Source organism: Capra hircus, chromosome 29 (genome assembly GCF_001704415.2).
Source record: "Capra hircus breed San Clemente chromosome 29, ASM170441v1, whole genome shotgun sequence".
Lineage (NCBI taxonomy): Eukaryota > Metazoa > Chordata > Mammalia > Artiodactyla > Bovidae > Capra > Capra hircus.
In genome coordinates, this window is record NC_030836.1 from 12,198,932 (window position 1) to 12,226,855 (window position 27,924).

The following is a 27,924-nucleotide window of genomic DNA, read 5'->3' on the forward strand; positions in this document are numbered from 1 at the left end:
ATCAGAAGACGACGCCGCCGAGGTTGGCGATGTAGCTCGACAACCTGTGAGGTTTTGGGAACAACCATTTTTGTCCGAGAGGCTTAGGCAAGTGTCCTTTCCCAACTGATTGAGCAGTAGTACAGTCTGTACAGTTGGTTTTGAGGCAGCGTTGAGCCAGCCAGGCGTAGGGACTCCGGGAAGGGTGGTAGTGGGTGGGAGCGCCCGTCAGACCGAGGTTCACCTGGCTGACTGGAAGGAGAAGCGGAAGTTGGTGGTGGGAGAGTCACGAGGACCGAAGGGGACTCCGCCCGCTGGGGCTGGGACTGCTTCCAAGGAGAGGGGAAGGCGGGGTCCGAAGCTGGGTGCCGGAAGACGGAAGGGGGCGTAGCTTGGAAGCAGGGACCGGGACCTAGTGGGATTCCGGGGCGACCTCCGTTGAGAAGTGGACTGTGTGGATTTCACGCATGTGTAGGGGTGGACCAACCGACAGAGTGCCCTAGGAGGTGATTAGGCTGACATGGAGGTGGCGGTGCAAAGGAGCCAGACCTAGTGGGGATAGCTTAGTAGTATACATGATTTTAGTGAAAAGGGCAGGATATGAACACATTAACACGGATTGGCAGATGCCGCTGCCAGTCAGGAGGAGCAGATCTGTACCCTGAGCTCCTCTTTTCAGGGTGTTTTGACTGTCAGGGCTGAGTGACTAGTGAATGATTTAGTCCTTGTAGAGCTGGTGGCGAGTGCCAGTTTTAAGTTGGAAGTAGTCCTTCCCGGGGCTTCCCTTGTGGCTCAGACGCTAAAGAATCCGCCTGCAATGTGGGGGACTTGGGTCAGATCCTTGGGTTGGGAAGATTCCCCTGGAGGAGGGCATGGCAACTCGCTCTAGTATTCTTGCCTGGAGAATCCCATGGACAGAGGAGCCTGGCAGGCTACCGTCTATAGGGTCGCAAAGAGTTGGACACGACCCAAGCGGCCTGGCACGTTTGCACGCATGCACACGCTTATGTAGGATTTGCGGAGGACAAGGATGTGGCGATGAAACAGAGGTGGACAGGGCAGGGTTTGGCAGTGACGATAAAGGGGAGGATATAGGGTGGGAGAAAGTGTTTGTAGGGGGTGATATAGTTAAGAATGGGGTTCAGAGGTCAGATAGGAGGGGCCCTGGGATGGTAAAGGTAGGCTTTGAGTCGGAAGGGAATAAAGGTGAACTCTAATAAAGAGGGGACGGTACAAGAGGGAAATGAAACCTGGCGGCGCCATGTGGGACTGGGACGGGGGTCGGAATGGCTTTGGCAATTAGAATTTGAGAGGCCTTGCTGAGGGGCGGGGTAGCATTGGGTTTCCCCCGGGAAGGAGGGGCCTGTCTCGGGCCGGAGCTGTGGGCTGGGCGGCGCTGCGTGCATCTGCCTGTCTCCCTCCTACCCGCTCTGCAGCCACGGTCCTGAGCCATGGGGCGCTGCTCCCTCCTGCTCCTGCTCCTAGCTTCCCTGACTCCTGGGGCCGCCAGCCCCGTATCGCCGTCACTGAGGGCCCCTAGCAGCCTACCCTGGTCAACCAGCTTCAGATCTCGCCCTACTATTACCCCGAAGTATTCGATTCGCTACATCCAACAGAAGGTAAGGCCAAAAGGGTTGGGGTGTCCGAGTGGGTGGCGAGGACTGGGGTTTTGTAGTTTTCAGGCACTGAAGCTCATCGAAATTGTAGAACCCTAATGCTGAGGACTTGTCCGGTGGCCCAAGTCCCATCTATTTAAACTCACCTTCCGTCACCAATCATTTATTGTCATTTCTGGCTCTACACTCCCTTCTGTGATTGACCATCACAGTCACTTCAACTCCTGCTTGCAGAGGATGCCCTAAAATTCCTTTGACCTCCCGCCAAATTAAAATTATTTAATGCCAGCTCTGGAGCCTAGTGACAGTCATCTTTTGTCCCAAAGCAGCCCCTAAGTTCAAATTTCTAATATCTTACCAGATAATATATAATATTTTTTCAATCTAAAATGTCAGTCTATTGTCTTATGCTCAGCTCAGAGTTATTGCTTTTGTAGCCCTTTTATTAAGAGTTTTCATCTTTCCCTGGAAGTTGTAGGAGTCTGTCAAAATTTGGAGGGGGTGAGTGAAGGTGAGCATCTCTATAGTTCTGAATTTTGAGTTCAGAGGTTTAAGGTAGGCATGATGCCTTTGTGCTTGGCTGAAGCATGAGGTAGGTATTCCCTGAGAAGCCTGGATGAGGAAGTACATCTTTTGTGAAATGACAATATCACTTACAGTTCTGGGAGCCTGTGAAAAGATAAATGACCTTCCCAGGTGGCACAGTGAAAGTGTGCCTGCCAAGAATCTGCCTGCCAAGGCAGGAGATAAAAGAGACGGGGGGTTGATTCTTGGGTGGGGGAAGATCCCCTGGAGCAGGAAATGGCAACCCACCCCAAAATTCTTGCCTGAGAAATCCCATGGACACAGGAGCCTGGTGGGCTACATTCAATGGGGTCTCAAAGAGTTGAACACGACTGAGCAACTGAGCATGCGTGTGTGCATGCATGTGAAAAGATAGGCAAAGATTTGGGAAACATTGGGATTAGAACTTCAAGAGTCTGAGGTTTGGCTTTAGGAGTTAGATAGATCAGAATTCCAATCTATTAATACTAGCTCTCTGACCTTGGGAAGTTTCATATACCTCTCTGAGCCCAATTTCTTGACCTCATGGGGATTTGGTGGTGGCTAAATGAGAATAGATCACATATCCCTAACAAAGTATTTGGTCTCGAGCAGGCATTTAGTAAATTGATGGTTACTAACCCAAGTGAATTTTAAATGAGAATTTGATAGAGAGGGATGACGTGAACTTCTAGTATAAGAAATCATTTTTAACCCAGAAATTTAGAGATTATGAAGAGAAAGCATTCTAGTTTTAGCAGGAGTACTACGAAACATCTTTTTCTTAGGCAGTTCTCTAGGCTTCAGTTTCCTCATTTGTAAATTGAGAGGTTTGGACAAGGACCAATGTGTTTCGCATTTTACTGAAAAATTAAGGCTTTGGGGGAGCTGTCTCAGAGGGATGGTGAAGGCCCATATGGAAACCAAGTTAGGGTACTCCAGAACCCCTTCCCTTGACTTCTTTCAGCCTGAGTTTTATATTTTTATTTGTTCTATATGCTGGGATTTTGCAGAGTTCCATAACTAAAGTTAAGTTGAAGGGAAACTACTGGAATGGATATCTATAATCCTTTTAGGAATGGTGAGAGAACTATCAGCAGAAAAGAGGGAGAATGAAAAGGTAGAAGAGACTGAATGATCTCTTAGGTCCTAATTTATATTCCTTCATTGTAAATTTCTTTCTTGACCACTTCACTCTTTAGCTATAAAAGGCCAGTTCTTTTTCCATTTGTGGTGATTTACAAGATCTGTTTGGCCTTATTCAGCCACGTTTTGCCCACTGGCTTATATTCAGTTCACATTTTAGGACTCAGATTCCACAAATGGATTTATTACCATAATAGTAATTTTATTCGCATCAACTCCAATTGAGTTTTATTTCACTGTTTTGAGAAAGACTTTCACATGTATACAAATGTGTTGTATAATAATTATTGCACAATAATGGTTTTATAGTAATTGCCAGTTTTTCTGCACATAAATTTTTAGTTGAGATTGAAAAGTATGTATAAACTCAACTTTAATTTTTTTAAGTTAGAGCAGATGAAGTACTTTCATGCCTTTTAATGATAAACATTATTATTGTACCTAAGACTTAGTCTTTATTCAAGGTTTAATTTTCATTCAACTTTATAATGATTTCTTTACCTGTTGTTATATCTGTCTAAGCTATTCCCAGTTGTTATTATATTCAGGCAAACTCCATGAATGGTCTCAGTATAAAGGCTTAGCCCTCCTTCGTAACTCTGATTACTTGCAGAATAAAGGTCAAAGTCCTTCGTATTGTTTCTCATCGCATGCTGATCTTTCAGCTTCATATCCTGCCATAGATCCCCACCTCCTTCCACCTTCTCCACACTTTTAGCAACATAGAACATAGACTTAATTGAAGTTTACTGTGTCAAAAATTCTGTCTGGAATTACCCCCCTCTTCTCCGCTAGTTAAATGCATACCTCTGTCCCAGCTGAAATATCACCTTTTCTGTGAAACTTTCCTGATTTTAGTTGGACTTTTTTCACATTTACTATTTTGTGTCTCCTCAGCTAGACAGCATTATCCATTACCCAAAAGAGCCCATAAAAATATAAAGTACGAAATAAATATTTGTTGAGGAATTAAATGGATGACTACCCAGAAAAAGCCCAAACAAGGTCTACTGTCATTTAATTAATGACACAAATCATCTATTTTCCTTTTTAATCTTTTCCTTTTTTTTTTTTTACCATTTATATTTCCTTTTCTTTCACAGTCTTCAAATGTTGATTTAGTAGGAATGTTGATTTTTTTTTTTAATCAAAAATAACTGAGTCAGGAGACCAGAGAAAGGATAACACATCATTTGGGCACATCAAGGGCTCTGCATGTATGTGTGATAGGGCTTCCCTGATAGCTCAGCTGGTAAACAATCTGCCTGCAATGCAGGAGACCCCAGTTCAATTCCTGGGTCGGAAGATCCTCTGGAGAAGGGATAGGCTACCCACTCCAGTATTCTTGGGCTTTCCTGGTAGCTCAGCTGGTAAAGAATCTGCACCGGGTTCGATCCCTGGGTTGGGAAGATCCCCTGGAGAAGGGAAAGGCTACCCACTCCAGTATTCTGGCCTGGAGAATTCCATGGACTGTGTTTTAGTTCATAGGGTCGCAAAGAGTCGGACCTAACTGACTGACTTTCACTCACTCGTTCATTCATATGTGTGATGCGAATGTTGTAAAGGGCTCCTTGAGATGCGTGACTTGTGTTTATTCGATTTCCATGGTTCTCATTATCTCTTACTCCCATGCTAGTCCCTCAGATCTGAATGTGAATCCTGGAGGCATTTTACTGTGTGATGTAATGGGGAAGGAGAATGGGTCTTTTCAGGCTGTTACTTTCCTCACTGGTGAAAATAGAAATCAGTATCTACTTATTAGTCAGGGATCTCTAGAGAAACAATTAGTAGGGTGTGTGTGTATGTGTGTGTGTGTGGTGTGTGTGTGTGTGTGTATGTATGTATATCTCTTTCTTCACAGAGAGAGATTGATTTATTTTAAGAAGTTGACTCATGTTGTTGAAGAGCCTTGTAAGCTGCAGCATAGGCTGGTGGACTGGAGACCCAGGGAAGAGCTGCAGTTTGAGTCCCAAGGCAGTCAACTTACATAATTCCTTGCTCAGGAGTAGTCAGTCTTTTGTGCTCTTCAGGCTTCACCTAGTTGGATGAGACCAACCCACATTATGGAGGGTTAAGCTGCTAGACTCTAAGTCTACTGTTTTAAATGTTAATCCAATCCAAAAAAACCACCTTCACAGAAACATCTAGAATGTTTGAGCATTCTGGGCACCATGGCTCAGCTAAGGTGACATGTAAAATTAACTGTTACATCTACCTACAGCTGTTGTGAGCGTTAAATACGGTAATTCAGGAAAGCACATGCACAGTGCCTGGAACATTAGGAAATTGAGGATCTTAATGAAGTAAATGGTGGTTCCTCTGCTACTCTGTCTTTAAACCACACTGTCTGTAGTGCCATGCATTTCAGGTTGATCTACATGCTGACACTTGTGGTAATGCCTCTTCTAGAAACCTACTGGTCAGTCATCTATACTCAACTATTCTTATTTAACTACTGACCAGTGTTTATGTGAGAACTGTGCATCTTGGCCCAGCACTGAGCTCATGGCTGCTGACTCCTGCAGGGCCTTCCTACAGCTCCTTCCTCGTCTATGGTGAGACCATCATGGTAGATGAAGCAATTTTGATTTATAGCTTACAGTTCTCCTTTCTACCCTTACAGTTCTACTTTCAATTCCTATTCGGGGTTTCCCTTTCTTGTCATGGTGGCCCTAGTGAATGTCTAGTAAAATGGAGCTGTGTCAGGTGCCTTGGAATGGCCTATCGCTTTTTCTCCTCCTGTTCTTCTTTTCATTTTTCCTTTCTCTTCTTACTGGTTCATGTATTGATGACCTTCTCCTTAAGCCTGGAGCATACTGCCACAAATATTATACGAATTCTGAACTGATTTCTATTTTTATTCACAGAATCATTGTCAGAAGGGGTCATGTAGTTCACCCCTAAGCTATGATGAATTGATCTTGATCAAAACTTTTGAGGATTAGGAACTTGATAGAACTTGACAATCATACAGGTTTGAGAATGCATTCTGTTTCTAACACTACCTGAGTAATTTCAGACAAGTTACTGTGAGCTTCTATTTTTATAATCAGCAAAATAGGGACAATTATACTATTCATCTCACAGATTTGTTGTGAAATAAGCTGATATGTGTAAAGTGTTTATTTAGCACAGTTTAGATCCCTTGGTAAACACTTAGTAAATGGTAAATGTTATTTTTATTTTATCTTGCAGTTTTTTCATATGGCTTTAATTTCTTCTCTGGGGGCTTCCCAGGTGGCTCAGTGGTAAAGAATCTGTCGGCCAATGCAGGAGCTGCAGAAGATGGGGGTTTGATCCCTTGGTGGGGAGGATCTTCTGGAGGAGGAAATAGCAACCCACTCTAGTATTCTTGCCGGGATCATCCTGTGGACAGAGGAGGGTGGGTTACAGTCCAGGGGGTCACAAAGAGTCGGACACAACCGAGCAACTGAGCACGTACCTCCTCTCCACTCAGAATAAAATATATATAAGTCATTCCGTATCATATCTAAAATAGTTATTCTGGTAAATATGAATGTGAATTCTTTTCTGTTACTTAACTAGTACAAATGTTTCTTTTTTTTTTCCAGTGGGATGTAGTATAGTACACTTGTAAATAAGGCATAGAAATTAACTTTTTTCCTCACTGAAATTATTTTCTTTCACTTAAGACTGATACATAAAAAAAAGGCATATGAAGCTAATTCCACTTTTTTCCTATACTATTTTTAGTTTTGGTAAATTGTGGAGAGAAAAATGGATGATAATAATTGTATCCTTTCAGATTTTTTCAAATACCTCCTTGATAATACTAAATCTAACACTGTCTTTCTAATAGCTGAGTTTTTAATATTTTACCAATTCATGCTAAAATGTAGTTTCAGCAGAAGTTAATTTTAGAGTTTATACTGTCAGGTGGTACAATGGTGAAGAATCTGCCTGCAATGCAGGAGACACAAGAGATTCAGGTTTGATCCCTTGGTCAGGAAGATCACTTGGAGTAGGAAATGGCAACCCACTCAGGTATTCTTGCCTGGAAAATTCTATGGAGAAAAGAGCCTGGTGGGCTACAGTCCAGGGGGTCACAAAGCGTTGGACACAACTGAGTGACTAAGCATGCATATTTATATCTATCTGCATATTACAGGGATTTTATCCTTTAGGTACATAAAACACAACATTTTCAAAATTTGGTTGCTAGTATCAGCCCTGCTACTAACTTGTATTACTATGTTGGGCAACTTGCTTCACTCTAGATCTCAGTGTACTAATATGTAAGATGAAAATATTAGATCTGCTGATCTCTGATGCACCTGTAATTCTGTTCATGAGTGCCTCCTATCTATAGGGAATTATATCAAGAGTGGATATATATTAATATATCAGGTAGGAATGTGGGCACAAGTTCTGTTTTTTGCCTTACCATTAATTGTCTTTGGTAAATGCTGCTGCTGCTTCTAAGTCGTTTCAGTTGTGTCCGACTCTGTGTTACCGCATAGACAGCAGCCCACCAGGCTCCTCTGTCCCTGGGATTCTCCAGGCAAGAATACTGGAGTGGGTTGCCATTTCCTTGTCCAGTGTCTGCATACATGCTAAGTTGCTTCAGTTGTGTCCGACTCTGTGTGACCCTGTGGACAGATGAGACCTAAACGATTCTTCCATCTCAACTTTGAGTAAGATACAGACTCAGATCATGTAAAATGTTTTTTAAATTAAAAATTAGCTCTCCCACTGATACAATATTTATAACATAGAGCATTGTATTTATGTTTATGTAAACACTTCACACATATTAGCTCATTAATTCTCCCTTTGACCTCATGTGGTTTTGGTACTGCTATTCCCAATTTACAGATGGAGAAACTGAGGTACCAAGTGTATTCTAATCACTACCTCACTCTGCCTCCTAATATTTCTACTTGAATCTGTAGTTCTTTTTTTTTTTAGGATTTTTTTTTGTCACTTAACTTTTTTAATTGAAGGATAATTGCTTTACACAATTTTGTAGTTTTCTATCATACATCAACAAGAATCAGCCATAAGTACACCCATGTTCCCTCCTTCCTGAACCTCCCTCCCATCTCCTTCCCCATCTCACCCTTCTAAATTGTCACAGAGCCCCTGTTTGAGTTCTCTGAGTCATATAGCAAATTCCTATTGGCTATCTAGCTTACATATGGTATTGTAAGTTTCCATGTTACCATCTCTGTACATCTTACTCTCTCTCTCCTTCCCTCCCCCCATAGGTCTGTTCTCTATGTCTGTTTCTCCATTGCTGCCCTGAAAATTAATTCATCAGTACCATCTTTCTAGATTCCATCTATATGCATCTGTATATAATATTTATATTCCTTTTTCTGACTTACTTAACTCTATATGATAGGCTTTAGGTTGATCCATCTCATTAGAACTGACTCAAATGCATTCCTTTTTATGGCTGAGTAGTATTCCATTGTATATATGTACCACAGCTTCTTTATCCATTCATCTGTCGATGGACATCTAGGTTGCTTCAATGTCCCAGCTATTATAAATAGTGCTGCAGTGAACATTGGGGTACATATGTCTCTTTCAGTTTTGGCACTCATGCCTAGGAGTAGGATTGCTGGGTCACATGATGGTTTTATTCCTAGCTTATTAAGGAATCTCCATACTTCTTCCATAGTGGCTGTATCAACTTACATTCCCACCAGCAGTGTAGGAGAATTCCCTTTTCTCCTGGATCTATAGTTCTGACTCAGAACTGGACTCATCTGGTTAAATGACGACTTTCTCCTTGTGGTACTGTTACCATTTTTTAAATGATCCAGAGAGATGATATGGGGTGGGAGGTGGGAGGGGGGGTTCAGGATTGGGAACTCATGTATACCCATGGCTGATTCATGTCAATGTATGGCAAAACCAATACAGTATTGTTAAGCAAAATAAAGTAAAAATAAAAATTAAAAAAAAAAAGAATTACTGAGAGTCTATATATATGGCAGGCATGGTTCTTGAGACAATAGTTGGACTGCTCATGTGGAACTTATTTTCTGGTTAGGAAGTAGATAATAAGCAAATAAACATTAAGTAAATAAGATAATTATAGACTGTAATGATTGCATTGAAGGAAATAAGCAAGGTAATGTGTGGTCGGTTTTGTCCGACTCTTTGTGACTCCATGGACTATAGCCCACCAGGCTCATTTGTTCATGGAATTTTCCAGGCAAGAATACTTGAGTGGGTTGCCATTTCTTACTCCAGAGCATCTTCCCGACCCAGAGATCAAATCTCAGTCTCCTGCGGCTCCTGATTGACAGGAGGATTCTTTACCACTGTGACACCTGGGAAGCAAGGTGATCAGTTCAGTTGCTCAGTTGTGTCCTAACTCTTTGCGACCCCATGGACTGCAGCATGCCAGGCTTCCCTGTCCATCACCAACTCCTGGAGCTTGTTCAAACTGCTGTCCATCAAGTCAGTGATGCCATCCAACCATCTTATCCTCTTTTATCCCTTTCTCCTCCCACTTTCAATTTTTCCCAGCATCAGAGCCTTTTCCAATGAGTCACTTCTTCCCATCAGGTGGCCAAAGTATTGGAGCTTCAGCTTCAGCATCAGTCCTTCCAATGCATATTCAGGAAAAGAAAAAGAAAGTGAAGTCGCTCAGTCATGTCCGACTCTTTGCAGCCCCATAGACTATAGCCCACCAGGCTCCTCCATCCATGGAATGTTCCAGGCAAGAGTACTGGAGTGGGTTGCCATTTCCTTCCTCCGGGATAATAATCATGAATATTCAGGATTGATTTCCTTTAGGATGGACTGGTTTGATCCATATCAACTGGTTGCAGTCCACGGGACTCTCAAGAGTTTTCTCCAACACCACAGTTCAAAGCATCAAATTCTTTGGCACTCAGCCTTCTTTATGGTCCAACTCTCACATCCATACATGACTACTGGAAAAACCATAGTTTTGACTAGATGGACTTTTGTTGGAAAAGTAATGTCTCTGTTTTTTAATGCTGTCAAGGTTGGTCATAGCTTTTCTTCCAAGGAGCAAGCATCTTTTAATTTCATGGCTGCAGTCACCATCTGCAGTGATTTTTGGAACCCCCAAAAATAGTCTTTCACTGTTTCCATTGTTTCCCCATCTATTTGCCATGAAGTGATGGAACAGGATGCCATGATCTTCATTGTTTGAATGTTGAGTTTTAAGCTGACTTTTTCAATCTGTCCCTTCACTTTTATCAAGAGGCTCTTCAGTTCCTCTTTACTTTCTGCCACAAGAGTGGTGTCATCTACATATTTGAGGTTATTGATATTTCTTCTGGCAGTCTTGATCCCAGCTTGTGCTTTGTCCAGGCTGGCATTTCACATGATGTACTCTGCATATAGGTTAAATAAGCATATAGGTTAAATAAGTAAGGTGATATGTATATATACATATGGGTGTACCGTGGAATGGAATGGCTTATCTCAGTAAGGTTTCCCTGAATCTTTTTTTTTTTTTTAATATTTGTTTAATATTTGTATCAGGTCTTAGTTGTGACATGCAGGTTTAATTGTTCTGTGGTATGTGGGATCCTAGTTCCCCAACCAGGGATCAAACCCATGTCCTCTCTACTGCAAGGTGGATTCTTATCCACTAGACCACCAAGGAAGTCCCTGGAAGAGTCTTAACTGGTCCTCCTTGAAACCTGTAGTTCCTCCTCCACTGCAGTCCCCATGGGCCACATTAATCACCTCCCCTTCAGTCAAACCACTCTTCTTCTCAGGACCTGCAATGTTTCCTGATTTTTTGCTTTCTCAAGAAAAAAATCCTGTAGTGTTTGAGGCCTTCCACTCTTTGGCTCCAACCCACCTTTCCAGTTTGCTAATCTGTTCTCCACACATGCCCATCCTGTTTCTGTGTTTTAACCCACATTGTTCCCTTTGCTTGGAATGCCTCTCCCGTGCCTCTTTCCTCCTTTATCAACCCCTTCCATTTTTTAAGCTCCATCTCAGACACTCCTCCTCTAGGGGCCAGAAAGTGTGTGATTGGTCAGATCTTTCTTTGTACTTCTCTCATGGCATTTGTCGTAACTCTAGCCTTGTGTTAAAACCTTTTGTTCCCCTTTCAAAGCAGGAAGCGTGTCTTGTAAGTATCCATACCCCTTCACAGCCCTTTGCACATTGTTTTACTTAGAATATCGTCTGCACAAATGTTTTTTGAATCAATATCTCTCCCCTTCCCTTTTCCTGCTTCCCTGCACATTGAGGTAAGGAAGGGGTGTGTATGCATAGGGAAGGGAAGAGTATGGAAACTTGATTCCCAACCTTCTAAGATGCTTTGATGGAACAAGGTAGGAAGCCAGGCAAATAACAGGCCTACTTGTTTTCATTCTCTTATTTTTATGATCTGGAGGTGAACTGTACTGACCTTTTTCTCAGCATGTCTACAGAGAAGGGTCATGGGAGGGAGTGCAGCAGTCCCTATATGTATATGAATGTGGCCTGAGGAAGGGTGAAGAATGAACATTTCAGGAACAATTTCTCCTTAAAAGCTACTTCTGTGGTGATTGTGAAGTGCCTTTGTTTATTAGAGAGCTAAAGTAAAGGCAGTATTTTTATGGTTTTTTTTTTTTTGCTTTTCATTTGCAAACAGAGGCTAATTAACCATGTGTGTTTGTAAATCCTTGCTATCTGTTGTGTATGAGTCAGTTAGTTCCAAGTTGTCTGTGGTGCTGTGAATGGAGAGAAACAGCTGCTGTGTCTCTGTCAGGCTCATGATGTTTTCTTTCTTGCTATTTATATTGTGAGAACTGTCCACATGGCATAAGGAAGAGACAGTTTTATTAAAGTCAGATTTCTTTAGGAACTTTCCCACAGCGGCCCTGCAGTTTGGTTGTGTAATAGAATTTACATGTTTGAAAGTATAACTATTATAGAAGTTATGATATCTAACATTAGTAAAGCAACACAGTTATATATTCACTTGACACGTATTTATTGAACTCTTCCTATGTGCCATATTCTCAGTAGTTAGGGATAAGGGGAAAGCAAAGACATACCTCATGAAGCTTACATTTTAATGGGAAAGAAGATAGTGATAAGTAATTACAACTATGATGTGTGTTTTAAGGAAATAATATGTTGTGGGAGCCACAGTAGGGTCCTAAGTCTTGGATATTAGAAAGTCCTCTGATCAGCAATGGTGTTAAAGCAGAGGCAGGAAGCTGAGGAGGAATTATTGGCCAGGAGAAGGGAGGTGATTGAGATTTCTGTCCAAGTAGAGGATATATTGTGTACAAGATACTAATTTAGAAATGAGCAGGAGGAATTGAAAGGAGGTCAGTAAGACTGAGACAGGGCAGAGGTGATGAGGCAAGAGGTGGGCAGTCAACACTATGAAGTCAATGTTACTATTTCCACTACACACTCTTGGTGTGGATATTCCTTCTTTGAAGTTTTCATTGACTTTAAGAACATGACTTGGTGTGGAGTTGCTGTGAGACATCGCACTGCTCTGTTCACCAGGATATGACAGTCACCTTGTGACAGGTACTGCTCTTCATATGCTTATCTTTAACCCTGCACAGAGCTACTGCATCTTTTTACAGAGGAATAAAGGGCTCAGAGATGACATAATTTATCCATGATCACATAGCTGATAAATGATAGCATCAGAATTTAAACTGAGCTTTGGTGTCATCAAAGCCTGTATTTCACTTTGCCTCTTTACTAGCTGTATTTCTGGAATAGATAGAAGATTTTGTAATTTATGATTTAGAGATAGTTGTAGAAGTCACATTTGTAAGGAAATCCAGATTAGACATTAATAAATAATGTCTTATTATCTTTTTTACTAGCAAGTTGGGTAATTTTGGAGAGTAAAAAAAATCATAACAGAGGTTTTAACAATACAGAACTTTCTTCTGGCCTTGGTTTTATGTTATGGAAAGAAGAGTTTAAATGAATGAGTTTGAAGGATCATATGATAGTTATATTTTAAATGGAATTACCGTATGATCCTACAATCCCATGCCTTGGCATATACCTGAAGAAAATCATAGTTCAAAAATATACATGTACTCCAAGTCACCTAAATGTCCATCAACAGAAGAACAGATAAAGACATGGTGTGTGTGCATATATATACACACACACACACATACACATACACACACACACACACACACACAGTAGAATATCACTCAGCCATAAAAAACTATGAAATAATATTATTTGCAGCAACATAAATAGACCTAGAGATTGTCATACTGCGTGATGTTAAGTCAGAGAAAAACAAATATTATATGTATATCATTTATATGTGGAATCTAAAAAAATGTTGCAAATGAATCCATTTACAAAATGGAAATAGTCACAGATGTAGAAAACAAACTTATGATTACCAGGGGGGAAAGCGAGGTAGGGATAAATTGGGAGATAAGGGATTGACATATACACTCTACTATATATAAAGTGGATAACTAATAAGGACCTTCTGTATAACACAGGGAATTCTCATTATTCTATAATGACCTACATGGGAAAAGAACTGAAAAAAGAGTGGATATATGTATATGTATAACTGATTCACTCTGCTGTACATCTGAAACTAACACAACATCGTAAATCAACTATACTCCAATAAAAATTAATTTAAAAATGAATGGGAACTATTTTAGTAGCAGAAAGGGACTATGCCACCTAGGGTGAAACATACTAGGAGATATATTTGGGTGACTGTATACATTCCAGAGCAAAATATGTTAAGAGACATCCATTGATGATCACTAAAAGGCACTCTGGAAATAAGAGGACATCCCTGATGTCTCAGATAGTAGAGAGTCTGCCTGCAGTGCAGGAGACTGGGTTCGATACCTGGGTTGGGAAGATTCCATGGAGAAGGAAATGGCAACCCAATCCTGTATTCTTGCCTGGAAAATCCCATTGATGCAGGATCCTGGCAGGCTAGAGTTCATGGGGTCGGAAAGAGCTGGACACAACTGAGCTACTTCACTCTCTCTCTCTCCACGGGAATAAAGAAATAAGATCACTACTGTAGAATTTTGTCCCCTTAAACTTGGCACTTAATGTAGTTTACCATAAATCCGTTAACAGAGCCTCCATTTTAAGCTTTTTAAGCAGTCCATGTACAAAATTTGGCTTTGAATAAGTTAATTAGAGTTCCTATAAAGGTCCCTAATCTATGCTACATGGACTAGTCCCTGGCATATCTTTTCCACTCCACTTGCAGAGGTCCTTGAATGTCCCCCCTCCTACCCAATAACTCCAAAGGACACAGGTCACTGTTTGGCACTCTGCTTTTGAAAGTCTCCCAGTCCATGGATTAGGGAGTCAAGTCCAATTAATTCTACCTAAGTATTTTGTTTTCTTTAAAAGTCTGGATATTAGTCTCATCTTTAAACATAGTGTTTAGAAAAATAGTACTATTCTCCCATTTATTTAATAAAGTGTTATTGTTTTAAAGGATATTAGACTGAAAATTTAAGCTAATCTCTTTAATCACTTTTATGAGAAGTCCAGCTGTTTGAGCCATTGTTTTCCCACCTGGGAGGAAATAAGTAGTTCCTTGAGATAGGGATTTATAATCTTTAGCATATGAAGTGATGAAGAGGATATCACAGATTATTTAATTTCTTTATAAATCAGTTCAAAAATCTAAAATTGCCATGTTTCATTGCTGCAGTATGTACCTTTCCTCAGAGCTACATTATTTGTACAGCAATGAACGTGTACTCCTGGGTTCAACCTCTAGGTTGGGAAGATCCCCTGGAGAAGAGAATGGCTACCCACTCCAGTATTCTGGCCTGGAGAATTCCATGGACTGGATAGTCCATGGGGTCTCAAAGAGTTGGGCACAACTGAGCGACTTTCACTTTGCATACTAAAATATATTGTGCTGTAGCACTGGTTACTGGGGATTGGACAGAAAGTCAAAAGCAAAAGCATATCCCATACTAGACCACAACATATTTGGTGTTTAAGAGGCTCTTAATGTTTCCAAGTCACTACCCAAGAGAGCTGAAAAGTTTGTTTTTGTTAAATTTTACTTTGTTAGATCATTGAAAAAAAATTTTTTTTTAAATTAGTTTTGGCTGTGCTGGGATCTTTTTTGCTTTGTATGTGGGCTTTCTCTAGTTGCTGAAAGCGTGGACTACTCCTCATTGTGATATGTGGGCTTCTCATTGCAGTGGCTTCGCTTGTTGTAGAGCTCTGGGTGCTTGGGTGCTTGGACTTAAGTAGTTAAACACAGGCTCAGTAGTTGTGGTGCACAGGCTTAGTTGCCCCATGGCATGTGGGGTCTTCCCAGAGCAGGGATCAAAACTCGTGCCCCCTGAATTAGCAGGCGTGTTCTTATCCACTGTACCACCAGGGCAGTCCAAGGTCACGGTTTTTTAAGTGAACACTAAGAATAAATTGCTAAGGTTTCATATTACTAATTTCTTCCTCCTAAGTGGCAATATTAAACACATGACACAAATCATTGTGTATGTTTGTGTGTGTGTTTGAAAGTAGTTTCAGACTTGGGAGGTGAGTGCTAATAATATACAACAAAATATATAAATATACCAAGTTCTCACTTCCTGTAGGCCCTTGGTGGGCACTTGCATGAATTTATTATCCAAGTTAATCATCACAAGACACATCTGGGTCAGGAACAAGACAAGGGCGCCCACTCTCACCACTACTATTCAACATAGTTTTGGAAGTTTTAGCCACAGCAATCAGAGAAGAAAAAGAAATAAAAGAAATCCAGATTGGAAAAGAAGAAGTAAAACTCTCGCTGTTTGCAAATGACATAATCCTTTACATAGAAAACCCTAAAGACACCACCAGAAAATTAGTAGAGCTAATCAATGAATATATTGCAGGATATAAAATTAACACACAGAAATCCCTTGTATTCCTACACACTAACAATGAGATAACAGAAAGAGAAATTAAGGAAACAATTCCATTCACCATTGCAACGAAAAGAATAAAATACTTAGGAATAAATCTATCAAAAGAAACAAAAGACCTATATATAGAAAACTATAAAACACTGATGAAAGAAATCAAAGATGACACAAATAGATAGAGAAATATACCATGTTCATGGATCTGAAGAATCAATATAGTGAAAATGAGTATACTACCCAAAGCAATCTATAGTTCAATACAATCCCTATCAAACTACCAACGGTATTTTTCACAGAACTAGAACAAATAATTTCACAATTTGTATGGAAATACAAAAAAACCTTGAATAGCCAAAGCAATCTTGAGAAAGAAGAATGGAATTGGAGGAATCAACCTACCTGACTTCAGACAACACTACAAAGCTACAGTCATCCAGATAGTATGGTACTGGCACAAAGACAGAAATATAAATCAATGGAACAAAATAGAAAGCCCAGAGATAAATCCATGCACCTGTGGACACCTTATCTTTGACAAAAGAGGCAAAAATATACAATGGAGAAAAGACAATCTCTTTAACAAGTGGTGCTGGGGAAACTGGTCAACCACCTGTAAAAGAACAAAACTAGAACACTTTCTAACACCATACACAAAAATAAACTCAAAATGGATTAAAGATCTAAATGTAAGACCAGAAACGATAAAACTCCTAGGGGAAAACATAGGCAAAACACTCTCTGACATAAATCACAGCAAGATCCTCTATGACCCACCTCCCAGAGTAATGGAAATAAAAGCAAAAATAAACAAATGGGATCTAATTAAAAGCTTTTGCACACGAAGGAAACTATAAGCAAGGTGAAAAGGCAGCCTTCAGAATGGGAAAAAATAATAGCAAACAAAGCAACTGACAAATAACCTCAAAAATATACAAACAGCTCATACAGCTCAATATCAGAAAAATAAACAACCTGATCAAAAAATGGGTCAAAGAACTAAACAGACATTTCTCCGAAGAAGACATACAGATGGCTAACAAATACATGAAAAAGTGCTCAACATCACTCATTATCAGAGAAATGCAAATCAAAACCACAGTGAGGTACTATCTCACGCATGTCAGAATGGCTGCCATCAAAAAGTCTACAAACAATAAGTGTTGGAGAGGGTGCAGAGAAAAGGAAACCCTCTTACACTGTTGGTGGGAATGCAAACTAGTACAGCCACTATGGAGAACAGTGTGGAGATTCCTTAAAAAACTGGAAATAAAACTGCCATATGACCCAGTAATCCCACTGTTGGGCATACACACTGAGGAAACCAGAATTGAAAGAGACATGTGTACCCCAATGTTCATCACAGCACTGTTTACAATAGCTAGGACCTGGAAACAACCTAGATGTCCATTGGCAGACAAATGGATAAGAAAGCTGTGGTACATATACACAATGGAATATTACTCAGCTATTAAAAAGAATGCATTTCTTTTTAATAATGCATTTTTTAAAATAATGCATTTCATCTGTTCTAATGAGGTGGATGAAACTGGAACCTATTATACAGAGTGAAGTAAGTTAGAAAGAAAAACACCAATTCAGTACATTAACACATGTATATGGAATTTAGGAAGATGGTAATGATGACCCTATATGTGAGACAGCAGAAGAGACATATAAAGAATAGACTTTTGGACTCTGTGGTATAAGGCGAGGGTGGGATGATTTGAGAGAATAGCATTGAAACATGTATATTACCATATGTGAAATAGATGACCAATCTGGGTTCAGTGCATGAAACAGGACACACAAAACAGTGTACTGGGACAACCCAGAGGGATGGGACAGGGAGGAAGTGGGAGGGGGGTTCAGGATGGGGGACTCATGTACACCCATGGCTGATTCAGGTGAATGTATGGCAAAAACCACCACAATATTTGTAGAGTAATTAGCCTCCAATAAAAATAAATAAAAAAAAAAAGGATTGAGAGGGAGGGGATATATGTATACTTATAGCTAATTCATGTTGTACAGCAGGAACTAACACAATATCATAAAGCAATTATACTCTAAATTTAAAAATTAAAAAAACGAACATCTGGGATAGTCATTATTTTTAATTTTACTTTTAAGAAGACAAGCCCAAAGATACGAAGTACCTTGTTGAAGTTCAGATACCTCTAATCGATGGCAGAACTGACATTCAACTCAAATCTGTCTTCAGATTCCCTTCGCTTTCCACTTCATCACAGAACATTTGTGATTTTTAGAAGGTTAAAAAAAAACAACCCAGATTTTTGAAAGATGTCCTTGGTACTGGCTAGATTTTATTAGTGCAAAAGCACTTGTGTATGTGTGTTTAGGCCTTGACACACTTTGGCATTTTTGATAAGTTTTCCTGTTGTTATATGACTGGCATGTTTGGTCAGCATCATTGTGATATAATAACCTAATTTAAACAAGGAGCTGCAACCCAAACAATGGCTGTGATTCAGCAGATAGGAAAGTGAGGAAGTACTTGTTATCATTTGTCCGTTAATTTTTATTTTTATGCAGTTTGAACCAAGGGTCACACTGCAGACACCATGCTTGAAAACTGTCGGAAACCTCTGTCACTTCCTGAGCACTGATGGCCTCTTCCTTTGAGGGCGCCGCTCATACAACAACTTTGGAAAGCAGTGGTAATGACTCCCTTCTCCTTGGCATTGGATGCTTCCTTTCTCTCAACGATGTCAGTGCAGACCAAAGCAGGCTTTTTTTTTTCTTCTTCTTATATAGTCTGGACTATCTAAATATCCAGAAAATGACCACACTTTAAAAGAGAAGGGAATTCATATTTACTGAGCATCTCTCCATGGTCTCCTCAAAGGCAACCTTGAATTTCGCTAATCTGTGGATCTGGGAGGACACAGCACCAAGCTCTGTACATGTGAGACTGAGCTGATGCAGTGAAACTGCATGTTATGTCCTGTTTTATTGCAAACATTAAATGCAAATATCTGACCTTAGGCAAGGTGTGGAAGGATCTATTGCTGTTACTTATATACCCCCAGTGCTTTGGTCTATCTCTGGAGAATATGAGTGTTACTGTGGTGAAATAGATGTTGGCTGAGATTCCAGGGGAATTACTTTCCAAAAAATATGGATCATGGTCTTTAAAGATTTCCAGAAAGGGTTTTTGCAGTCAAATGCTGTAACATTACTAAACCCTTTTAGTAATTTGCATTGTTAGTCATTTATCTGTAGTCTCTCTTCTTCATGTGACCTTTCTCCACTCCATATCCCAGACATACTTACTCTTTCCTTCTGGTCTTCTTGAAAAGCTTTATTCTCGAAATACTTCTTCAATTTTGAATGTATCTGGTCTGTTTAACACTCACTTGTTCCCTTCTGTTAAAAAAAAGTTCCCCTTTCAGGAAACTAATGGAAAAGTAGTGATGTCCTCTGTTGTTATTTTGCTCCTAATGCATACTCCAGTTCATTTACTGTCCTACTCTTATCTTTGATTACATATATCTAACAAGTGCAGGCAACTCTAGCTGATGTGTGGATTCCATGTTACTTCATTTTAAAATAATAAACTGACTGATCCCATGCCTCTCAGGATATCTCGACTTGTCTCATCCCTTGCTTAGCTCGTGTAGGCTTAGAAAATGGAAATGAATTTTAGGCTTAACCTTTAAAAACATATCAGTTCAGTTCAGTCACTCAGTCGTGTCCGACTCTTTGTGACCCCATGGACTGCAGCACGCCAGGCTTCCCTGTCCATCACCAAATTCCGGAGCTTGTTCAAACTCACATCCATTCAGTCAGTGATGCCATCCAACCATCTCATCCTCTGTTGTTCCGTTCTCCTCCTGCCTTCTATCTTTCCCAGCATCGGGGTCTTTTCCGAGTCAGTTCTTCACATCAGGTGGCCAAAGTATTAGAACTTCAGCTTCAGCATCAGTCCTTCCAATGAATATTCAGGACTGGCACTTGTTATTATATTTTACCTAGTGCTACCAACATGGCATAGATACTGCCCAGTCAAAGCAGAAATGAGTCATAGAGCTGGAACATCTTGCAAAACGTTAATTCTTTAGGTCTGCAGATGTGGAGAAGAAACTGGGACGGCATCACTTGAGGTGCTAAGGTAATTATTCTGCCAACAGATATGGTGTTTCAGTATCTTAAGAACTGGCTGAGTGTCAAGCCTTGGTTCTTCCAGACAGTGAGTGCCTAAGAATAGTATGCTGCTTATATTGCTTAGTAGCCCTCACATGGCTACGGAGGTACAACTCAGGGGTATAAGCATTCAGAACAAGATAAACTTTTATAACAAGCATTAATGTTTTATTACAGATTGCATAAGACTTCCTTCTAAATTTCCTTTGATTTTTTTTTTTTTTTTCACGTTGCTGTTAATGGCACCGCTCTCTTCCTGGTCATGCAGGATAAAAAACTTCTGAGTTATTTGATTGCCTCACTTTTGCCTTTATGCCCAAAATCCAGTCAATCACCAAGACTGTCCATGATTCCTTTCTAGTTTTTGCCCCTTCCTTTACACCCCCAGGGTTCTTACCTTGTATGGGCCCAAAGTAAACTACTATATTAGCCTCTTGAGTTTCTCTGTTCTTTCCGCTTCAGTCCAGGCTAGCCGGCATTGTTTTTTTTTTTTTTTCCCCCCTCTTCTCCTGTTTTCTAATGCAGGTCTCACTGGGAGTTCTTTAAGCCTCACTTCCTCAGGAAAGCCTTCCCTAATTGACTCAGCTTAGCATGAGCTATCCTTCTCTGGGCTTCCCTGGTACTTAATGTCTGTAATATTTGTTTGGCTGTTAGCTATGCTCTACGTTGTGAAATGGCTCTTGTTGCCTGAATTGCAGTTACATCTTGGAATATGATTTAATAGGTAATTCTCCCTCAAGTAGAAATCTGAGAATTAATACACCCACAAGAGCGTAATGATTCAGGCTATAGATTTTAAAAAATTTCTTAATAGACATAAATTCTGTAGCTGGCTTTCTGAATAATGTGCAATTTTGTTAAAGAGAAATGCTGACTGTGACCCACTAAATTGAGTTTATAATCCACTATTAGATCACAACCTCCATTTTATAAAACACTAAATTATATGGGCCTTACAAAGATGAATCTTTCTCCTGTAATGGAGAGGTTAAGTCCTGGAAGCAAAAATCTTTACTACAGGGTGAGTGTAAAGTATTGCAGGCATGGTAGGTAGCAGGGTAGTTCAGAGGAGAGAGAACTTCAGGGTAAAAGCTGCTTCCTACTGTAGGAAGATGAGTCTCTTTGGGGAAGAAGGGACTTTGGTATCCCTTACAGATTTTTCCTTTGGTAGTTAAATAGTCCCTATCAGGTTTTTTTTTTTTCTTTTCACAAGGGCATGGGAGAATAATACATATTCATTTACTCTTTACTTACTTATTGTCTTATTTTCCTCTTCAACATTTATGTGTTTGTATAATAACAGGGCTTGTAATTTAAGTTTCCTGATGTGAATTGTATTTCTATTTTTTTTGACTTCTCATATTGTTTATTGTTTTTAATCACAAGACGCAGGATATTTTGCATTCACATCAATTACAGAACTGTCAGAGGATATTGATGTTTCACATGGTTTTTTAAAAAAATATAAATTTATTTATTTTAATTGGAGGCTAATTACCCCACAATATTATATTAGTTTTGCCATGCATTGACATGAATCCGCCGCGGGTGTACATGTGTTCCCCATCCTGAAACCCCCTCCCACCTCCCTCCCCATATCATCCCTCTGGGTCATCCCAGTGCACCAGCAAGCAAAAGCAGAATACCATAAGGGAGAAGATTTATTTCTTGTTTTAGACTCATCCATTTTGTGGATGAACCAAAAAAAACTTTTTAAAATGGAAAACTCTTAAGAGGTACTAGGCTCTGAGATGAAAACACCATCACTTGCGAAGAGTGTTAATTACCTTTTCACTGTAAGCTTCTTGAACTGTAGTTTTAAAGGGAGGGAATGTTGTATAGTAAGTAATATTGACTTGAATTCCTACTCCTGAGTAATTTCCCTCAGAAGATTTTGTTTATTTTTCCATTGATTTTTTTCCTTTTCTTTTTTTTTTTTTAAATTTATTTATTTTTGGCTTTGCTGGGTGTTCATTCCTGCCAGCTTCAGTAGTTGCAGCTTAGAGGCTCAGTAGTTGTGGCTCCCAGGCTCTAGATCCTAGGCTCAGTAGTTGGGACACACGGTCATAGTTACTCCTTGGCATGTGGGATCTTCCAAAATCAAGGATTGAACCCATGTCCCCTATATTGGCAGGCGTATTCTTTATCACTGAACCACTAGGGAAGCCCTCCCTTTTCATTCCTTCTTTCTTTTTTTAAATCAAATGAGACTTTGAAGTGAAGCTTTTCTTGGTTATATACATTGTAGCAGACTAGACCTTGGCCTCTTTGAGAGCAAAGATTGTACCTTTTATTCTTCTATCCAGTGTAGCCATGTACTTGCTGCTCTTCTACCCTTTCAAGGTTGAGCAGGATTTTAACTTGATAATTTTAGGATTTGTTCACAGTTCCTGAGGTTATGTTATGTGTGTTAGTTGCTCAGTTGTGTCCAACTCTGTGACCCCATGGACTGTAGCCTGCAGACTCTTCTGTCCATGGAATTCTCCAGGCATGCATACTGGAGTGGGTTGCCATTTCCCACTCCAGGGGATTTTCCCAACCCAGGGACTGAACTCTAGTCTCCCTCATTGCAGGCAGGTTCCTTACCATCTGAGCCATCAGGGTAGATCCTCCTAAGGCTAACACACCTGGTAGAAAGCTAACAGAGCCTTACTGGTGGCTCCAGGGGCCCAGAGCAGTGTTAACTGGTGTGGCCCTCGCCCAGCCTGGGTTACTTGGTCTTTTGATGTTGCATCACACTTCTCCCTTTTTCTCCTCAATTCAACTCAACAGTCATTGATGAAGCAAGTCCTGTGCCCATTTTACTGTTTGCTGTGGGGTTCAGGCATGAACAAGTAAGGGGAGGCAGTATGGCATGGTGGGGAAAATGCAGCCTCTTCACTTCCTTTGATGAGCAAATGAAAGAATGTACATTCAGCCCTTAGTGCAGTCCTTACCCTATTCACAGGGCAGGTGGGAATAACACGCATGGTTTTAATCAATAGATTCTAGCATCTTATCAGATTACTTTAGAGTTTTTAATAGTTTAGCAGGTGTACAACATATGTAAATAAGTAACTACAGAGCAAAAGCTACACTTGAAAAGCACTATAATAGAGCTAAAAGTACCATGGACACACAAAGCAGGAAGGCAAAGGAATGCTTCATGTAGGAAGTGGCGTTGAATAAAATCCCCTTTTTACACAGTTGACATACCTGACTGAAAGGCTGTGGAGATTAAAGGCTTCATTAACTATTGCCTGCTCTGAGACCTCTTTTCTGACCACCCTATTAAAATTAAGCTCTCTGTTATATTCTGTGCAAAACTACAGTTTCTTAGCATTTCTTCATTGTATATTTGCTCCTTTATTACTTGCCTTTCATTAGGTCATAAGCTGTGTGAAGGCAGTAATCATATCTAGCTTGTTCACTGTTTAATCTCTAGCACTAACCACTGGTAGGCAGTAGAGAAATACTTATTAAATGAATGAATGTCTTTAACCACTGACTGTCATTTATCTGTATATCCTATTAGCTCCAAGGCAGTTGCTATACAGGATGGTGGCGCAGTGACAGAAGCACCTGAAAGTAATCAAAGGAGCTACTCGGTCATGTGTGAACTTGCTGTCATTGTTCTGAGCTTTTTGGTTTCAGCTGAGGATATCCTTTTCCTTTCCTTTATCTTTCTTACAGTGCCCTTATCATTCAGACCGGATGACTGCTGAAAACAATGAGTAGTCTATAGAGTATATTTTTAAGGTGATGATTAAGAGTCTCTAGAGCCCGTTTTATAGTGACACCGGGACTGAAAATTGGATGTTGGAGTTCCCCGGAGGAAAACTGCTGCTACTTTCTTCAGTTGCTTTCTTTTGTGGAGGATCTTCATTTGGACATATTGTAAAGTTTAATTTGGAATGCTAAAAACCTTTAAAGTCATGTATTAGTTAATATAAGAAAAACTTATTTTAAGTAATCTCTAAAGAGAGAATGCTATAAGTTGTCTGTTTCAGCAGTTCTTACAGTATTATTCACAGAAGATCCTTTGTGGGGCAGGAGGAGTTGTATTTTAGCATTGTGTAGTAGTATCTTATTTTATGCATTACTTAAAAAAACAATAGTTTATTTATTGTTTTGGCAGAGGTAACTAGGTAGAGATTGTGGCCCCTGCTGTCTTTTATCTCACCAGAGAGAAACAGAGACAGTCAAGTTTGAGAACAATTAGATTCTCACTTTTATAATTTCTTGAAATAGGTTTTGAATAAAAAGGGTAGAAGTAAAATCTGCTTTGTTAATTTCCATTAAGTGCTACTGGGAACCTGATGGCCTTGGAACTCTTTCACCATTTACTGGAGTTCTTATATTTATAGTGGACAGAGTCAGTGCAGAATCAGTTATTAAAGGATGATAGTGGTGGTTACAGCTGTTCAGAAGACTTCCTTTTGTTTATTGCTGTTTTGCAAATACTGCTGATGTCATACACTGGGTCCTTTTCTAAACTGTGATCTTTCCTGGGTGTTTTATGATTTTAGAAAGTGGTGTATTATGTTATATGTGTTATATATGTAGTGACTAAAGAAACGTGGCTTACTAGCCTTGCCATAATCTCTCACCTGGAACTTTCAGTAGCCTTCTGTTTGCCCTTCTCCCCGCCTTTTTTTTTTTGTCATCTCATTCTACAGGCCAGTCTCTACAGTATAGCCAGAACGATCTCTTTAAAATACAAATGAGAATAAGTCTTATAACTCTTTAACACTTTCTCATTGCTCTTCATGTTAAATTTAAGCTCCATATTGTGGCCTGCCTGGCCCTGAGCCTCATTCCATTCCACAGTGCTTCCCCTTGTTCACCATGTTAGAGAGACTCTAGTCTCCTGTTTTAACAACATGCCAAGTCTCTGAGCCTTTGTGTTTTCTGTTACTTCTCTCCAGAGTTCTTCCACTGGCTGGCTCCTTCAGGCTTTACTCTCAATGCCACCTCCATGGAGGACCATCTCTGTTAGTATTTTAGGGCTGCTGTAACAAAGTACAACAAGGGAGGTTTAAAATAACACACATTTATATTCTAACAGTTTTGGAGGCCAGAAGTTCAAAATCAGGGTGTTGGTGTAATTGGTTCCTCCTAGGGAGAATCTGTTCTCTCTCTCTCCTGGCTTCTGGTGGTTGCTGGCAATGCTTAGTGGTTTGCAGCTGCATAATTCCAGTGTCTTCTGTCATCACGTTGTTGTCTGTCTTTTGTAGTCCTTCTCTGTCTTCACATAGCCTTCTCTCTGTGTCTGTCTGTGTTTCTTTTCTTCTTAAAAAGGTAACCAGTTATATTCGATTAAGGGCCAAGCCTACTCCAGCGTGACCTCATCTTAATTAATTATGTTTGTAATGACCCAATTTCCAATAAAGTCACATTCTGAGGTTCCAGGAAGACCATGAATTTTGGGGGATTGTTCAATCCAAAACACCTTCCCTGACTCTCAATTTAAAGTAGGCTGTGTTGGTGGAGCTATATCTATAAACATACTCACAGAGTTATTGGTTTCTAGCCATGGGTGAGCATGGCACTTCATTAGACCACATTTCACATATAACACTCAATTCTGGGTATGCCATCCGTGAGAGGGAAGATAAGTGTACTAGGACGTGAATGGAGTTGTGAGGATTTTAGAAATCATGCTATATGGGTAAGAACTGGGGTTTTGCTCATTTGGAGAGGTGTAGATCTGGGAAGTACTCATGGCCCCCTGCAGGAGGACCTTCCTTCAGAGGAGGGGATATAGAAGACTGGATTATAGATTACTTGTATCACAAGTCTGTATCCTGAACTTTAGAAGCATGGTTTCACCTTTTTAGGGGTGGGGGTCTTTATCCATTACATTTGACTAGATACCAGCCTCATCTCTTCCATCATGAAGAAAGAAAAATATTAGTAATATGCCATACCATACTTGACAAAGTAAGAGATATAAACCCGTGAAGCTTTGTGTGATAATATTATATCATTTTTAAAAGATTATTAATGAAATGTTTATGTACTGTCCCCCTCATCTGCAGTTTTTCTTTCCACAGTTTGTTACTTGCAGTCAACCTTGGTCCAAGAATATTAAATGGAACATTCCTGAAATAAACAAAAAGTTTTAAATTGTATGCTGTTCTGAGTGAGTAGTGTGATAAAATCTCACACCTTTTGCTCCATCCTTCCAGGACCTGAATCATCCCTATGTCCAGCATATTCATGCTGTATATGCTGTCTATTTGTTAGCATAGGAAAAAAACATAGAATATATTCCCTTGGGATCCACAGAGGATTGATTCCAGAACCCCTCAAAGGATACCAAAATTCATGGATGCTTAGGGTCCTTATATATCATACTGTACAATGGCATAGTACAACTGGCTCTACGTATCTGTAGATTCTGCACCCATGGATATGAAGGGCTGACCGTATAGGGTTTGCTGACTCTATAGGATTCAGCATTATTTGCAGTTTCTGACATCCTTTGGGTTCCAGCAAGATTTTTCACTTTTTAAAATGGAATAAATATAACATAATTTAGATTCCCTTACAATTCAACAATGACATTTTGGCAGTATTTGCCTATGAAGGAGAGGACCTCATGGCTTTGGATATTCATGGTTGCAAGGACATCAGGGATGACCTCAACTCTCTTGTCTCTTGTGTATTATGCCACAGTACTTTAGGAAGTTCCCATCCTGGTTTTATCCAGCCACTAAACTTCTTTACTATCCTGGGTGGTGGATGTTTGCTGAAGCAATCCCACAACTAAGAAGTTTGCCTGCAAATTTAGCCTCTGAACTCAGGGATCCAATGGAGGCCTGAGCATCAGTTCCTACTTCCATGCTGTACTTTTATCTTCAAATCATTGCTACACGGTACCCTTCTATTCTCCTTTAATAGATAGCTTTGCTCCCTACTTCACTGATTAAACAACTTTGTTGTTGTGTGAGAGATGTTTTAGCTATAACCCCTTCAGTTTCTTCCTTCTCCACCTAGAGATGTAATTCCTTCTGTGCCCATCTGTTTCCCAGCAGAGGAGGGGTTCCTCCTATCCAAATCAAATCCCTCCGTCTGTGTCTTTGGCACCATTTTCTTGTGTCTCCTTAGAATCGCCAGGCATTACTAATCCCCCTCCCACCTAGAGTCTTAACTATTCCCTCTAATTACTTTTTGCCTTTGGACCTTATACCTCTCCCATGTTTCTTCTTCTTTGTAAACTCTTTGCTGGAAAAACGTATCTTACACATTGATCAAATCGACATTTGGCAGCACATTTGATTTACTGAACACTAGTATGCCGCTCACCCCACTCCAGTACTCCTGCCTGGAAAATCCCATGGACGGAGGAGCCTGGTGGGCTGCAGTCCATGGGGTCGTGAAGAGTCGGACATGACTGAGTGACTTCACTTTCACTTTTCACTTTCATGCATTGGAAAAGGAAATGGCAACCCACTCCAGTGTTCTTGCCTGGAGAATCCCAGGGACGGGGGAGCCTGGTAGGCTGCTGTCTATAGGGTTGCACAGAGTCAGACACGACTGAAGTGACTGAGCAGCAGCAGCAGCAGCAGTATGCTGCTGAATGAGCCAGTATGATAGACATTTTATAGGAAGCTGTCATTCAG

General features: G+C 40.2%; 1 protein-coding gene across 4 annotated transcripts in view; it reads left to right on the top strand.

The window, feature by feature from the left end:
• PRCP (prolylcarboxypeptidase) overlaps window positions 30-27,924 on the top strand; it is an 87,839-nt gene continuing 59,944 nt past the window's right edge. Inside the window, exons 1-2 of one of the 4 annotated variants that reach the window (XM_018043431.1) lie at window positions 30-338; window positions 1,414-1,598. In XM_018043431.1, the coding sequence (XP_017898920.1) occupies window positions 1,431-1,598 (168 nt within the window). In that variant the 5' untranslated portion in view covers window positions 30-338; window positions 1,414-1,430. The other 3 variants (XM_005699483.3, XM_005699487.3, XM_018043432.1) reach the window with 3 other exon arrangements.